Raw genomic sequence first — 15338 nt, forward strand, 5'->3', positions numbered from 1 at the left:
CCCTGCAGGCTGTCCTGTGCACCTGCTTTTACAAATGCACAGCACACGATATACAACTGTAGGCCTACATCTTATGCGGTGTGAAGGTCAACTATGCACCAGAGGTGCGTGACAGGGTCGAGTCCTTTAAAAAAAATGCACCCGATTGGACTGTCAACAGTCTTACAGTCAAAACGGGTGAAAAAAGAAGCCTTTTGTAAAAACAGTTTGAAAAAAAAGGAATCTGTGATGGACCCATGTGCTTTCTTGCTTGCTTTGTGCATGCATTGTTTCATATACTTTGAAAGGCCAAACCCCTGTTTCGTCACTATTCATTGTTGCTGCTACATGCAGGCATTGACTTGCCCTTGGAATAAATTTGTGAATGAGTCTAGGCAGTGAAGCTCTCTCTCTCTCTGTCTCTTGCTCATTTGGATAAATGTCACCGATTACCTAACGAGCGAATCGGTGTGTTTATGTCATTCAACGGGGAGGTACGACAGTCATTTTGTTGCCTTGGAGACTACAAATCAACTGCATCTTGCGGTTTCTTTTTGCCCATTCCCAATACACAGCTTCTGTCACAGTTGTCGTCATCAGAACTGAGGGCGGAGGGGGCCCTGAGTCACCTGCGCTCCGATTGGCTCCTGCTGTTAATGAGTTGCCATTGAGGATTTTTGGCTCGTGCAGAAGGGGAGGTGTGTCTCTGGCTGAGCGAGTGCACGCCTCTCGAATAAATGCTCTGCACAGCTGTGTCTGTGATCAGACGCGCTAATTTGAGGAGCAACGTTCTTTGTTCGTTCAGTCTGACCCGGTGCACAGTTACTTTCAGTTTGCCCGAGTGAGCGTGCTGTTTCTGCGTTTGTGACGAGGGGCGAGAGGACAGAAAAGTAAAGACGAGACCAGACAGTGAGAGTAGAAAGAAGTCAGTGGCAGTAATCAGATCCCTCAGCAGAAGTGACAGCAGGTGTGAATTCATGTCTGTATTTTCACCGCAGGTATACTGGTGAGTATCCCCATCTTTTCGTATGTCACCTGTTCACATTGAGTTGGCTTTTATTCTTTTTTTTTTCATTTTCTATATTTATATGTATACATAACTATTTTTGTTTTCGTCCTGTATTGTGTGTGTTTTTTTTTTTTGTTTTTTTTTGTTCCGCTTTTCGCAATTCCTTTATAGAACTTGGTTAACTCGCATATCAAACATTGCATGTGTTGGCTTTGTACCTTACAGGAAAGAGCAATGACAGATCTACATGTGGTTTAGTTTGCTTGGTGATTTCCCTCTGAATCAGCCACCTTTTGTTGCTACACCCACTCTTGTTTCCTTTGAGATTTTCTGTGGGGTGTTGCCCCTGAAATTGGAAAATTTCGGGGCACACGGATTGGAAACAAGAACACTCAAGGTCTCACCACACATACATGCATGAATGCATACATGCGTGCGTGCATACTTGCCAGGATGCACCTCAAAAAAAGACTGCTGCATGTGCCAGTTTAAAGACGGCCACATTGGTCTCGCAGTATCTTAATTTTCAGACTGTCAATTAAGGGATTAATTCACTTTTTTTAAATTGTAATACACCCCCCTAAAATCAGTTTTTAGTCTGACTGTTCCTTATTTTTGTCCAGAGTTAACAAGTCTTCTGATTCACTTGCTTCTTGATAAGGAAATGAGGAGGGAATTTTTGTTAGAACATTTCTGCTCTGTCAATGGTTTCTTTTGTCTCGGGTAGAGAGGACATGCAAGCTGCTTTGAAATCTTGTTTTTGTAAACACTATGAAAACCCCAGCAGGCTTCTGCATGTCTCTACCAGGAAACTCAGAAACGGCCTCTTTACTGTAACCACACTTTATTTTCTTGCCTGTGCTTGCTTACAGCTGGTACGTTTGTCTTTTGTAGTATTATTTCTGAGAAGTATGTTTTATTTTCCCCTCAGAAGCAGCCCCACAGTTTTGGGTTTTATTTTTGCAGCACGTCTGAGCAGAATTTCATTGAGAGTTGCATGCTCGTTGGTACACATTGTCGGTTTGAGCAGGAAGCCTGGTTTCCTGAGACAATCTTCTCATATCGCTCTCAAAATGCATCTAAAGATGGGAAAGCAAGTTTGTGGTTTTTAAGGAAAGCAATCCACAATGGGCTTTCATGGACCAAGTTGACCCACAAGAATCTGGATACAAACTAATCATTCCTGTTTGCCCATGGGGGGGGCCTCTTACTCAGTCACTGCCACACCACCACCACTACTTGCATATCTGCAGAGCTGTGACTTGAGTGGTATAAAGCACAGTGCTTTACTGGAACATCAGCAGATTTGCCATGCTACCTCACAGGCTGAGATTTATGATGGTTGTAGTAGGAATTCGGAGTGGGGGGTGGCAGTGGGGGGAAACGATGTCGATTATGCACAATGCTAAATCCGTTGTACAGTGATCGTTACAGAGACCACCTGAGTGTCTTTCTGCAGCAGTACAGAGCAGCCAGACACAATAGAAAATCTTCCTCATAATCTTGATCGGTGATTAAAGCTGCCATCTCACTATCACTATGAAGACTCGATGCATATTTTAAAGATGGGTTTGACAGTCGGGTCGACCCAAACAAGTGTCTCCTGTTAGTGTGACTAAGTTGAACTACAATGTGGTCACTGGATAATTCAAAAGGGAAAAAATATGAAGCAGGAAAATTGGTAATCCATTTCCATGTAAACTAGTCAATGGTGCTCAAAATTGAATTTAATTAATAAATTTTGTTTTTAAGAGGGGCATGCAACTGCAGCAATCCCCTAATTAGTCCATGTGATATTTGGTTCAGCTCTTAACTGTTGTAATCCACATTTTCGGATATGTTTCGCTGTATACAACCCTCTCATGACTGTGTCTATGTTCTGTCTTTGCCCTGGCTGGCTTTGGCAATAGGAAGTTGGCAGGACCAGGTATGCTTCTGTTGACGGGATAAGGAGGTAAAGAGATTTATTGCCATCTGCCCCACCAGCCTTGCCTGTAAAGCAGCAAGGTCATTTAACTTAATGTGTCTTGCTTACAGATTAGTCTGGCCATTTTAAATGTTTTGGGTTGTTGGCTTAATAATTCCTGTGTGCAACAGTTGAGCTTCTCTCAATCACAGGTTGCCTGTTTGGAGAACTTAAATGTGTCCTTTAGGTGTTTTTAGTATCCCACTAAGGAACACTTTGTTAGTCCATCTTTGACGCTTGAGGCAGTGTTAGCTGTGACTGTAGTTGTTGCATGTTTGTTTCCACCCAGGTTGACTTGTTACTTGTGCATTCCCACTTCCTCCTCATTGTGCCCCCTTTATGTTTTATTAGGCCAATGTTCTGTTATTCTTAGCCGAGCAGGATGTTTATACGATCCCCGAACAGAAATATGACTGGCAAGGCCTAAGTGTTTATCTTTCTTTCCCTTCACTCCCTCCCTTCCCCTCTCCTCCTCTGCTCAGGTCTTTTGCTGTCATTGTTCATCCCTCTGTCCTCCTCCTGCTTTCTTGCATGACTGCCTCACCCTCTTCTGCACTCCACACATTATGAAATAAGTTCACTTTTTTCCATGCTGAACCTTGAATATCCTTGTGTAAATATATCAAGCCTCTCCACTTTATTTTTGAATATCCGGCTATTGTTCCAAGCATTCAGCGTAGAGTATCTGGTGCAGGGAGAGTTACTTAGTTACTTTTCTTTTTTTTTGTCTGAAGCTTCTGAATTTGAACATTGCAAAGCCACCCCACACTCTGTTCTGATGTCAGTGTTTGCTTGTGAGTGAATTTGGTGATGGGAAAAATTGATAAACTGCCTTTGGTGTAGGTTTTGACCTCCTGTAATTGAGTGACTCGTGTCACATGTTCCAGTCCTCAGGATGAATGTGGGTTAATTTGGCTTAATCTGTCTGCAATTTATTTTATTTTTTTTAAATCAAAACTTGATTGCCAGTCCCCTAGAACGTACAAGATAATGGTTAATACTAAAATGCGGTGTGACGGATCACAAGTTTCATGGCATTACCACAGCAGCATGATTGTTTAATTTATGGCATGTAATTCATAAGCCTGTCGTGCTCCACTTTCAAAATTGTGAAATTCTGCCTCCATTTGGTATGCAACACGTTTGTTAACAATGTATTTTTTTTTTTCAGTTTGGAGATGTACATAAATGCTAAGAACACTCAGTTTTGTGAGTCATGAATGGAGACAATAACAGAACTGCGCATTACTCAGGAATTCCACAGAGTATGTAATCTTTCATGTTGTAACTGCAGATTACGTGAAAGTGGCACAGGCTTCGATAGTTTATTTCCAAAGAGGAATGTTTGTGTAACTTAAATAGAAATGTGTGCTCTGTTCTTCTAGCATCATCCAGTGGACTGTAGTGCAGAGGTGTTGCTGGACTGTGGCAACTAGTAAAACTGATTTAGTTGAAAGCACTTATTTTAAGAACTTACTTTAAATGCTGCCTTTGTCGAATTGTTCACGTTAACCGCTGCATCCAGAAAAATAAACGTTTTGAAATTCACTTGGTCAAGTGAAGCCGACGCATCGCGTCCCAGAAAAATAAACGGGTTCACCTAATCGGATAATGTGAGGATACAAGCATCTTGTCATGTTCTGTTTTCTTTGTCCCAAATAGCCAGTGACCACACAAACCACAAGCCTCTGGCCAGTGACGACCAGTCGGAAAGCTTTAAATATAGAGCGTGAGAATGACGCTCGGCATCTTGTCTCAAGACGGCTTCATGTCAGTGCTGGGACATGCTTCAAATCTTTTATTTATTTAATTTTTTCCCCATTCTAAGATTTAATATGACAAAATACTGGAGAGAATGCACTGGGCATGGAAAAACAACTTTATTTTACACTAGTCTATAATGGAAACTTTGTCCAAGCTTTGATGCTGCCTGGTGCATCAGGTCCCTTTCGAATACCACAACGTGTTCCCAGCACGCTCTCACAATGACTGTTCCCTGGTTGCAACTGCAAGAGCGCACTCTGTATTTAGAAATGGCCACCTTATGCAAGCCTTACCATGAGCTGTGCAGCTTTGCAGTGCATTAGTACAGTTGAACAGAGACTTGATGGATGTTGTGATGTGGTCAAGATGCACCAAGTATAAACAAAACTTTAACATGTGCAGGAAAGAATCATTGCACTCGCTCTTTGACTGTATGTAGAGCATCTGTGGCATTTGTGTTTTTTTTTTTTTTTTTTTTATTCCAATGACCCATTTAATCTCATTTAGTTGCACCAACTGTATTCACCCTTACTGTAGTAGAAACCAAATGCATTGCGTTCACATTTATTTTAATTGTAGTGTTTGTTTGTTCTTCAGTAAAATCTGTTTTAATGTTGCACTTCTCTTTTTAATGTAAGGCTTACATGGAGTGACTTTTTGCTTCTAAATGCATCTTTCTCATCGCAAATGTGCAGCCCTCATCATTGTATCCAGTTACATAGCCTTTTGTCTTTCAACCCTGCAGCCCAGTGTTTGTGCCCAGCCGAGATATGACTGAGGTGATGATCAGCAGCACCCCCATGGAGGACATGAGGCTCAGCCCCAGCAAGGACAGACTCTCCTTCCAGGTAGGAGATGCAGAGAACAGTGACACATTTGCTTCTCCATCAAAACACCCTGCCCCTCATTTTTAGGTGGCATTAATGGTTCAATTATGTGGTCATCCATGTTTTTTGTCATTTCATCTACAAAATTTTTGGCCTCTTAAATTTTTATTTTATTTTTTTTTCTTCCCCCATTAAAGGACATTCATTTTGCTAGAACAACTAAAGATGTAAAAAAAAAAAAAAATGTTTCCTAGTGCTTTAAATATTCGAGGGATTGGGAACTTCAGATCATAGCGGTCACAACGTTAAACGGGAGGATGTGTTCTGGAAACCCTGTAGATTCCCAAAACTGACAGGAGTAGCCATCAGGTGGTCTTGACAAGCTGTTGCCAGCAGCTTTGTCTTAATTCCAGCACGCCAGGGTCCTCTTGGACTGTAAACAATTAAAATTCACAGCTGCTTGCCTCTTTTTGGTTTCACATTTGAAAAGTGAAAGGGTTTTCTGAATATTTAAACTCCCTTCCTGTGTGGGCGTGGTGAGGAGGGGGAGTTAAACAAAAGCCATTTTTGATTTGGGCACAGGAAGATGGATGAGTTGAAGATATCGCAAGATTAATCCTTTCATAATTGGTTTTAGATTAATTCACTTTTTTTTAATAAACTGTATACAGCAGCCTGTTCATGCCGTATGCAGAAAATAGACTGAGAGGATGCAGACTGACCCAGAGGAAAAGACTTGCTTCCTCTCAATCCTCAGTTCACACCCCAGCTGTGAGCCTGTCTGAGAGGACAACAGCAACGGAAGGAGAGGAGGCCAAGAGAAAAAGAGTTCGTGTGCCACTTCTCCGCTTTTTCCATTCCCACTGTTTATTTCCTCACCTCGGCCATTTGCCCAAGGTCCCAGGCTTTCCTTAGAGAAGTATGTATGAAGTGGTGATGCTTCATTAGTCACTTCCTCCATCAGGGACTTTGAGTTGAATTAGATGACCATGACATTCCAGATGGTCTTACAAAAGGTAGTAAAGTGAATGTGACCCGTAATACTACAAGAGGAAATTGAGTAGATGGATGTTGAATTGCTAAGTTTTTCTCTCAAAAGGCAAGGTCATGATTGAGCTGCCCCACCCCTCTTTGCTAGAAGCGAACTAACTCATTATGTGTACTCTTAATGTTTGTCCAAAGGCAAAGTCGCTTGCTGCTCGACTCCCTGTGGTGCTGACGCACAGTGAGCATTGGTTATGCAGGTCAAAAATGCAGATACACCCAGGCATTAGACATGCATATTTACACTTGATGGTGTGCCTTTTTATGAGCAGTAGGGTTTGGAGAACTTAAAAGCTATTGATGACTCATGCATGACTAAATCACCTGAGGAAAATCTTCTTTACAAAGCATATCTATAACCTTTTCATCGGACTTTTATGGAATTCGTGGTAACTTGGACACAGCTGCATCTCTTTGCTTGTCATCTCTCCGTTTCTCTCTCTCCTGCCTCATCGAATGCTTTTTCGCTCGGCTCTTTGCCCAGACAACGACATCGCCCCCTCCCCTCCTTCCCAGTGTCTTGAAGTGAAATATGCAGGTCTAAAAATATTCATCTACTTTAACCAAACAACAGCAAAAAATGCTGTTCTTGGACCAGAAGTGGCAGACTTTCCTTTTCCCGAAGGGCTATTTTGCCTGTTCCTGGGAAAGTAGGTTGATGTTGAATCTTGTCAGGATGGGGAATGCTTGTAATCTTTCATACACAGCAATTCAGATCCAAACCTTTCAGTCACAATTTGCTTATGGCTCGAACAAGTGGAAGTTCTCTTCTAAAAATTGAGTCCTTGCATAAATGTGCAGCGTTTGCATGGGGACTATGGCATATTGTCTCAGGAAACCTTATCCTTTTGTGCTTTTCCCATGATTTACACATTCTTCCGAGCAGTACGTAAATTCATACTACAGTATTCAGATGAAATGTGTCACAGGCTGTAATTCTTGCTAAGAATGTCTCATCTACCTCACGCACATTAATGCAATCTGTGTTTGTGCAATTTGTGGGTGAGCAGCCATGTGGAAAACTAGAATAGTGACTGAAAGAGGGATGGGCAGGAGCAGGTATGTCTTTTGGATTGTGAGCAACTTCCTCTTACAGATGTGTAGTCTTCACTTCCTTCAGTTTCTTGTGCCTTTTTAAATATGCCTGCAACTCTTTATGTTCTGGTATCGGAACAGATCAGAAATTGGGCTTTTTTTTTTTTTTTTTTGTGTGGGACATCTGACACTCATCTTGAAACGGCCTGCCTTGCATGCGGGATATTTTTATATGAACTCTTCTTGATAAAAGTTTAATAGGGTTTTAAATGTCTCTCCTTTTCAGATATTTCCAGACCCTTCAGACTTTGACCGCTGCTGTAAGCTTAAAGACCGCTTACCATCCATCGTGGTTGAGCCGACAGAGGGAGAGGTCGAGAGTGGCGAGCTTCGCTGGCCTCCAGAGGAGTTTCTGGTCAGTGAAGAAGAAGAGGAGGAGGAAGAGGAGCAGAATGATGGCAGCATCCCAAATGGACAGCCAACACAGAATTCTCAGCAGTAGAAGTTGTTCAAGCATCCATACACTTTTTTTTTTTTTTTCCTTGTTTTGTTACTGATGGGTTCTACCGTTCACACACTGGTCACTTCACCGGAGCACTCCAGCAGACTTGACTGACACATTGTGTCCCTTGATGCTGACTTTCTTTGCCCATGGCAAGCCCCCCCACACACACACATACATACATTCTCGCACATTAATCATCTTGTGCTGAAATCCACCTAAACGGAAGTAAAAAGCTACGAAAATGCACACATAGTTCTAAGCGCATCCTCCACCATGTGTCTCAAGTCAAAGTGGGCGCCCTATTAGTGAGCAGCAGCTCAGTGCTCCATGGACAGCTATTACTCTGCAGGGGCCCACTGCTGCTCTCTACCCGACTCCAAAATGGCTGGCATCATGACCCCAAGAGCTTCAGACATGGGTACAGAACCCGAGTGGTACCTGTGGGGAATTATTGTACAGTACACGTCCATGTTGTTTCCTTGATTGCTATAACTGTTTTTGCCACTGCTGCGATTTGTCTTAGAACCGAATGTTGTAACTGTTTCTGAGAAGTGGGTATATTGTGCAAAATGTCACTGGGATTTTTCTTTACACAGGATTTGTCTAAATTATTATTTTGTGAGCTTAGGCATTCATGGTCAAAGGGCAACCGGGGGGGTGTAGCGGCGGCAGCATGCTATACTGTGCAGTGATCATTCACTTTAAAGGCTTGTTATGCACTGAAACCAGAGTTATGCTATTCTTATCTATGTGACCTCTTTGGAAGATGAAGCAAATTGAGGATGATTTAACAGAGGTTGCTATTCAAATGGGAATCCTGAGAGAAGATAAAAAATTGTGTTTTTGTTTTTTTTCTTTTTTTCTTCTTTCAAAAAGCAATGTGCAGCACAGACCCGATGAAGGCTGTGTAAATGCATGTTCCCAGTGAGCCAACCTCTGAGGTCTTGTGGTTTGCTGAATTGAAAGTTGACAGTCTTCCGGTTTTTCTTTTTTGAAAACAGCCATAGTTTTTGACGCCATGAAGTTCTGGTTGCAGAAAATACACGGTGTGGGACGGAGTTTGCATTAAAGAGCATGGATAATACCTGAAACTGTACTCTATATTCACGAATGTGACCTATTTGCCAAAAGCTGTTTTATTTTTTTTAATTTTTTTTCTATCAATCGGTTACTAGAGTCTTTTTATTTGCCTGTATACAATATCAAATGAGGTTCTTCTTCCACCCATAATCATGAAAAACACAAGTTTGGAACAAATCTATAGAAAACTTTTTGTGGACGGTGTGATGTTACCATTGTAGAATTATGATTAAGATGTCCCTTTCCTTAAACTTCTAATTTGAGTGGCATTAGGGCTTTGTACAGAACATCTCTCTTCCTGTCGCCTACAGGTCCCACATTGTTTTTGTAAAGCTCAGGGAGATTAGCCGCCATACTTCTCTTGCTGTTTTGTCTTTGTTGTTTTTGCCTTTTTTGTATTTAGACCACTTTTCTCATTGATAATTGCATAGACTGTAAATAAACATTTGAATTTGCTATAAATCTGTGTGTCTTCAGTGAGACAAAGTTGGCTTTTTTTTTTTTTTTTCTCTTGGTGCAATAATTATGCAGTGTTTTTTACAGGGGTAATCCTCCAGTGGAATTGAAGTAGTTTCCAAGAGACTTTAACTCAGTTTAATTTTCCTTTATAACCCCCCACACAGAGACACTCACTTCACCTGCAGTGGTTAGAGAAAAGCAGTGTTGCTTCCTGCTCGGCATCTTTCACATACAGAACTTATCTCTCCCTCTATGAAAACAGATGCGTCAAGTACGTGTAAATATAGAAGCGAGAGCAGGCCACATGCAGCTTCCTGTCTTCAGCTTGCACACAATCTCTTCTTGTTGCAGCAAAATCTTATTCCTGAATGCTGAACATCTTGTTTTTTTTACAGTCTGTTCTTTAAACGGTCTGAAATATCAAATTGAACACAGGTTTGACCTGGCAATCTCTGAAAGCTTTTTGAAATGCAGATTAAGCAATAGTACTGAGTATAAGCCTGTGGAAGCATTGACTCAAGCTTAAAGTTTAAAGTAGGTGACTTAAGGGGGATTTTGAGGAAATAAAAAAAGCTTTCTGATTACTGTTACAATGGGAAAACGGTGATTTAAGCACTGTATTGGAGACTCTTAAGGTCAAGTTCTATTGCCCGGTGCCAGGAATTGTCTGTCAGATGCTGATATAACCTGTGGTTTAAGGGCCTGACATATAGGCCAAATTGCAAGGCTTTATGGTCACTTCCTGGAAGGGAAACAATGAACTGCAACCCTATCTTATTTCCTTCTTCCTGGGAAAAATTGAGAATAAATTTATTAATATCCCACAATTGATAATGGTGGTCGGCAACAAAGTGCATGTGCGTGCGGCCCAAGGAGCCGGTGTGTGGTACTGAATAAAGTAATGAATGCCCTTTGTGACTTTCTGAATGATGGTTCCTTGATCTCAGTGGAAAAAGTAATGAGATCATGGAAAAAAAGAAATCACAAGAAGACAGAGCAACCGTTCTTTAGAAACACACACTGAACTTGCACCCAGCTACGCAATCGTGTGACGTCGGCAAGAGACCTCTGAACTTTGCAGTGTCTTTCGAATATTGCAGCGGAAAGTAATATACTGCAATTTTAATAAAGAATGGTCCTGTGCCTCAGAGGTTAGGGAGATATGAAAGGGAGCCCAGCAGCATCTCTCTGTAGCATTTTGATATCTTTGAGTAGCTCTTGTCGTCAGATTTCTTCAGCAACATCTCGGCATATTAAGTTATCTTTGCAGACAAGGAATCGTTTGCTTATGTAGCAATAATGTTTTCAAACCAAATGGTGAACTCAAACCTAAGATGTAGGAAACTAATGGCTGATATTCAATCATATTAGCATTTTCTATCTGAACTGGTTAAGGTTTAACTTTAGGCACTTCAAAGGCACTGAAAACATCTTTCCTCTGTCTCCTTTTTTTTTCCTTTTGTATAATGGGATTCTGTTTCTGAAACAAAATTAGAAAGGTTAGGGTAAGATGGATAACAGAACGGCACTTATTAGGTTGTTTCCTTGTGCTCCCAAATCAGTGCCAAACAAATATGATTAAACCACAGCTTCTCAGACTTGATATGGCACAGCTGTGAAAATCAACCCATCAGCTTCTCTAAAGCTCACGAGGGTATCACATCCTCTTTGTTATACTGCAAAAAACATTTACCTTCAACTACCAAATCATTTACAGACATCAGGAAAGGATCAGTGGCCCTCTGTAACTTTCCGAAAGGTATGGGACTGTTTTGTTCAATTTAGATGAACAACCCTGAAGCACCATGACTTCATGTTTTTAAATGACACTTTTTTTATAATACTGAAGGGACACTTCACAAACCACCTTTCTATCTTCCATCTCTCGAATTGCAAGAAGTTCTGTCCATTGTAAATCTTTTTGTTAACCACCCTGCCAGTGGTTAGAGGTGTCAGAAAGTCATTTTGCAAACATCAAGATGAGGTTTCAGTGAGAGTCACTGAGAACCACTGACACAGGGGAACAGAGTGCCTCGCACACCATTGCTGGCATGAGATGCAGTATCTTTAAAAGTGTGAGAGAGCGTTTGTGGTTGGCTCTGTATTAAAACTGTTGTCCTCTGAGTGAAGTCACTGATAGCTCTTCTAGCTCATTCTTGGAATTCTTTCCAATGGAAACAATCCCATTGCTGATCCCAGTGTGTCAGCAGAGTCTGACCTGCCAACCCCTGAATTCTCCCCGACTCCCAACTAGAGTCCACATTTACACTGTTTCTCTGTGGCTTCTCTACACTAAAACTCACACCAACCCTTTAATTTACCCTAACATTACCCCTCTTTATGTGTCACGAGGAGAAAAATAATCTTTCTCTCTTTTTTTCTTTCCAGTTCCTCTTCATGTCTAACTTTTTTCTCCATTTTGGTTGTTTTCTTGTTCTTTCTATTTTTTGCTGCACTAGACTTTTACCCTGTTGTGTTGTTTCAGTAAGTTTCCCATACTTAAGCAGCACTAGAAATGTACTCTGCATTCCCACAGTGCAGGTTATGTTTCACTGTAAACACAGTCCCTGCTCTTATAACCCTACTATTTCAGCACTGCAACCTTAAGGTATAAGCCACACATTTTATTCTGTGTGTTCTTGCATAACTGCGTCTGTGTGTTTGTGCTAAGCTTGCAAACAGACGGATCGCTTGGAGGTTTTATGTACAACCATGTCTGTTATTATGAGGGCCATGTGCGTAAGGGAAAGATTCTTTTCCCATGGTTCCTCCAGTGTGAGAAGAAAGTAGAGCTCTCAGGACACGAAGCAAAAACTCTGATAGTTATTTTTAACCTGTATGGAGTTTGCCAACCAAGCATAGACACATATCTAGCACTGTCAACAAGAGAAGAGCTGGAATAAGATACGCCGAGCGACATATGACAAGAAGGAAGGATGAAAAGATGCAGTAGTGAAAAATGAAAACATTGGATAGATAAAGTATATTAACACCTGCGGTGTGTCTTTGCTAAATCATAGGTTTAAAGAAAGGTTCTCTTTCATGGTGGCCACTTCAGATAAGGCTTGGTGAGATACGGTAAACTGCAACCAAAGCAAGATTGACACTTGTGTCACTTCAATGTGTCATGATGCTCCAATTGAATTTAACCAATGTACTTTCCAAATGACACAGCAAACCACAAGAATGAAAAAGTAAAAGATAAAAAAAGACAAATAGCACATGACTGCTGTAAAGTGACGGGGATGCTCATTTTGGCATCTGTTCTTTCCGTGAATTCTGAGTGCATTTGACATTTGAAAACCACTCAGTGACACGTACTGACACAAGTCCAGCGCAAACAACCACCAAGCAGGGATCTGAATTAAGAAATCTAAAACAAGCCTTTCACTGTTTCACCTGGAATCAAAGTCAAAATGCTCTGTTCATGTACCCACCAAACAAGACATAACACACCTTTATGATTTGCATCTTCAGTGCAAACCGACTGACGTGGCTGAGCAACTTGGGACTCATTCTCAGCACACCTGGGTGGTGTGAGTTGCATCTCTGACTCATCCTAAAGCTATTAAAGTTTTGATCGAAACTAAAACGCTGGCATCTGCTTTGTGCGGCATGTTTTGTGTGTTAATGTGCGAAGCCACAAGCGGCTGCTCTTCCATACGCTGTTGTTGATATAAATAGTCAGCCTTGTGACCCCAGCACTCTAATCCTCATTGCCTAGAGACCAGGGTGGAAAAATTGAGGAAAGAGAGAAGGGATGGAACTGGGGACACATACTGGGAGAAACACACAGACGTTAAGATCCAAAAGTGGACTTACACCAACGTGGATGTGTTGTTACAGGTGCAAAACTCAGACATGAAGAGAGAAAAGAGAGGACTCAGGTTTAACCATCCATGTCCTCTCTTTGAACTACCAAAAAAAAGTACAATATGTTATTGGAAGCAAGAATGTTAAGTACAAAACAAAACAAATCCTCATTTTTCTTTCTAGCAAAACCTCATTAAAGTTCTATCAATAGACTCCATTAAAAATAAACCAAAACACGGTGTACAATGGATGAGAAAAGTTCCTCTGTCTCTCCTGCCTGGGCTTATGTAAGTAGAATGGTATGTCTAACATAAATTCATGTTATTGCTGGTGTCGACATTTATCAGTCAGTTTGATCTCAACATTCATTGTAAAACAGTTGCTCTTAGCTTGGCTTACCTCCCAAGTCGCCTTTTATCTGCAAACGTACATGTGTGTATTGTGTTTTTCTTGGATTTAAACCTGATTTTAACCAGAGAGCTTTAATACTTGGAATTCTATAAAGGGAAGGGAATATGTTTAAGAGTACCCGATCAGATTACTCTTCTTAAATCATGTTGGACCATCCTTTAAAGGTGAGTTGGCAGCAAACTGGAAAAAAAAAAAAAGTGAGGTTGTTACAAAGCAAGATTTTTCCGTTCTTCCGTCAAACGCGTTGACCCTCGAGGAGTTTACACTGATAAAGCCATACAGTTCACTCAGTCTCTCAGATAGAGTGCATGCCATGGGGAGCAGGTCATGGAAAAGTCTTGAGTTTGACTAAGTGCACTCTCTCTTTTACCCTGTCTGTCAGTCCGTCTCAGCTCACCGTGCGCTCACACACACACACACACACACACACACACACACACACACAAACACAAGAGAGCACACGTCCATGCTCAGATACACTCAGACACATTGACCAGTCTACGCACACACATCACTGAATGCTGAGGTAATTTGTAACAGTAGAGCAGCTCATAACTGTGGGTAAAAGAAACAAATGACACATGCTAGGATTTACACTGCTTTAAAAGGTTATGTTGGAGGACTCCAGTAAAGGAGTATATCATCAATACCATGCTGAATGAGTTTGGATATATTACTAACATAGGGGTCTTGGGGGGGAAAACACTGTAACATGAGAAAAACCTCTCAAGGCACAGACAGAGGATTAGTGTTCACAAAATTAGTTACAGAGGTACACATACCTTTCGCCTGGATGTTTATTTCAGCAAATTTAACATGATTTAAAGGCATTTGGACTGTTTCAGAGGTTAAACTTCCTGAAATGAAGTAGGTAGAGTTTGTTAAAACAATGCACAGTCTGCTGCTTATTTCCTCTTTAAACACCTCAACTAAGGGGCGGGATGATGAATGTTTTGACAAACTCTTCAGTGCATTGTTGTAGATCTGATCTTTTCATTCGTAACCTCCATTAATAATTGAAAGGGCGATATTTAGTTTGGTTAATCTGATGAATGAGTGTTAGAGAATTTTTCCATTCCCACCTAGTTATAACAGTTAGCGTGAATTATGGTTCAAAGATAAGTGACTTTCTTTTCACCAGTGTGGATTTGACAGTCGACTGAATTTGAGGCACATCAGTGGAAATTTTTCCCCATTAAGATATTTGCACGTTATGCCAGTCTACTACTTCTATTTCCACGTTAGAAATGTTACAAAAATCCTTGTAATTCTTTAAAAATGTGATGCATTGTACCTAACAATGCTGAGTAAAAAGTATTCAACATGGGGTGTTGAACTTTTTTGCAGAAAGTAACATGAACTGCATGCGTTTCTATCTTTTTTTTCATTGCTTATCTAAACCCATCTTATCAAAGCCTCATTTGTGCAAATATGCACATATGTTTC

At 41.0% G+C, this 15338-nt stretch overlaps 1 protein-coding gene across 1 annotated transcript; it reads left to right on the forward strand.

Moving 5' to 3' along the window:
- The first annotated feature begins 715 nt into the window (after nucleotides 1-715).
- lbh (LBH regulator of WNT signaling pathway) lies at nucleotides 716-9671 on the forward strand. The gene is made up of 3 exons (XM_075447681.1): nucleotides 716-985; nucleotides 5464-5566; nucleotides 7911-9671. The coding sequence occupies exons 1-3, from the start codon at nucleotides 957-959 to the stop codon at nucleotides 8124-8126; spliced, it is 348 nt and encodes a 115-aa protein (XP_075303796.1). The 5' UTR covers nucleotides 716-956; the 3' UTR covers nucleotides 8127-9671.
- Nucleotides 9672-15338: the final 5667 nt, after the last annotated feature.

This window comes from Odontesthes bonariensis, chromosome 17 (assembly GCF_027942865.1).
Source record: "Odontesthes bonariensis isolate fOdoBon6 chromosome 17, fOdoBon6.hap1, whole genome shotgun sequence".
In the NCBI taxonomy this organism is placed as follows: Eukaryota; Metazoa; Chordata; class Actinopteri; order Atheriniformes; family Atherinopsidae; genus Odontesthes; species Odontesthes bonariensis.

What these genes read in the sequence shown, in the direction of transcription:
- lbh (XM_075447681.1), top strand. Translation starts at nt 957, where the DNA reads ATGTCTGTATTTTCACCGCAGGTATACTG. An exon ending in TTTTCACCGCAGGTATACTG is followed by an intron (nt 986 to 5,463) that starts GTGAGTATCCCC and finishes TCAACCCTGCAG; the next exon opens with CCCAGTGTTTGTGCCCAGCC. An exon ending in AGGACAGACTCTCCTTCCAG is followed by an intron (nt 5,567 to 7,910) that starts GTAGGAGATGCA and finishes TCTCCTTTTCAG; the next exon opens with ATATTTCCAGACCCTTCAGA.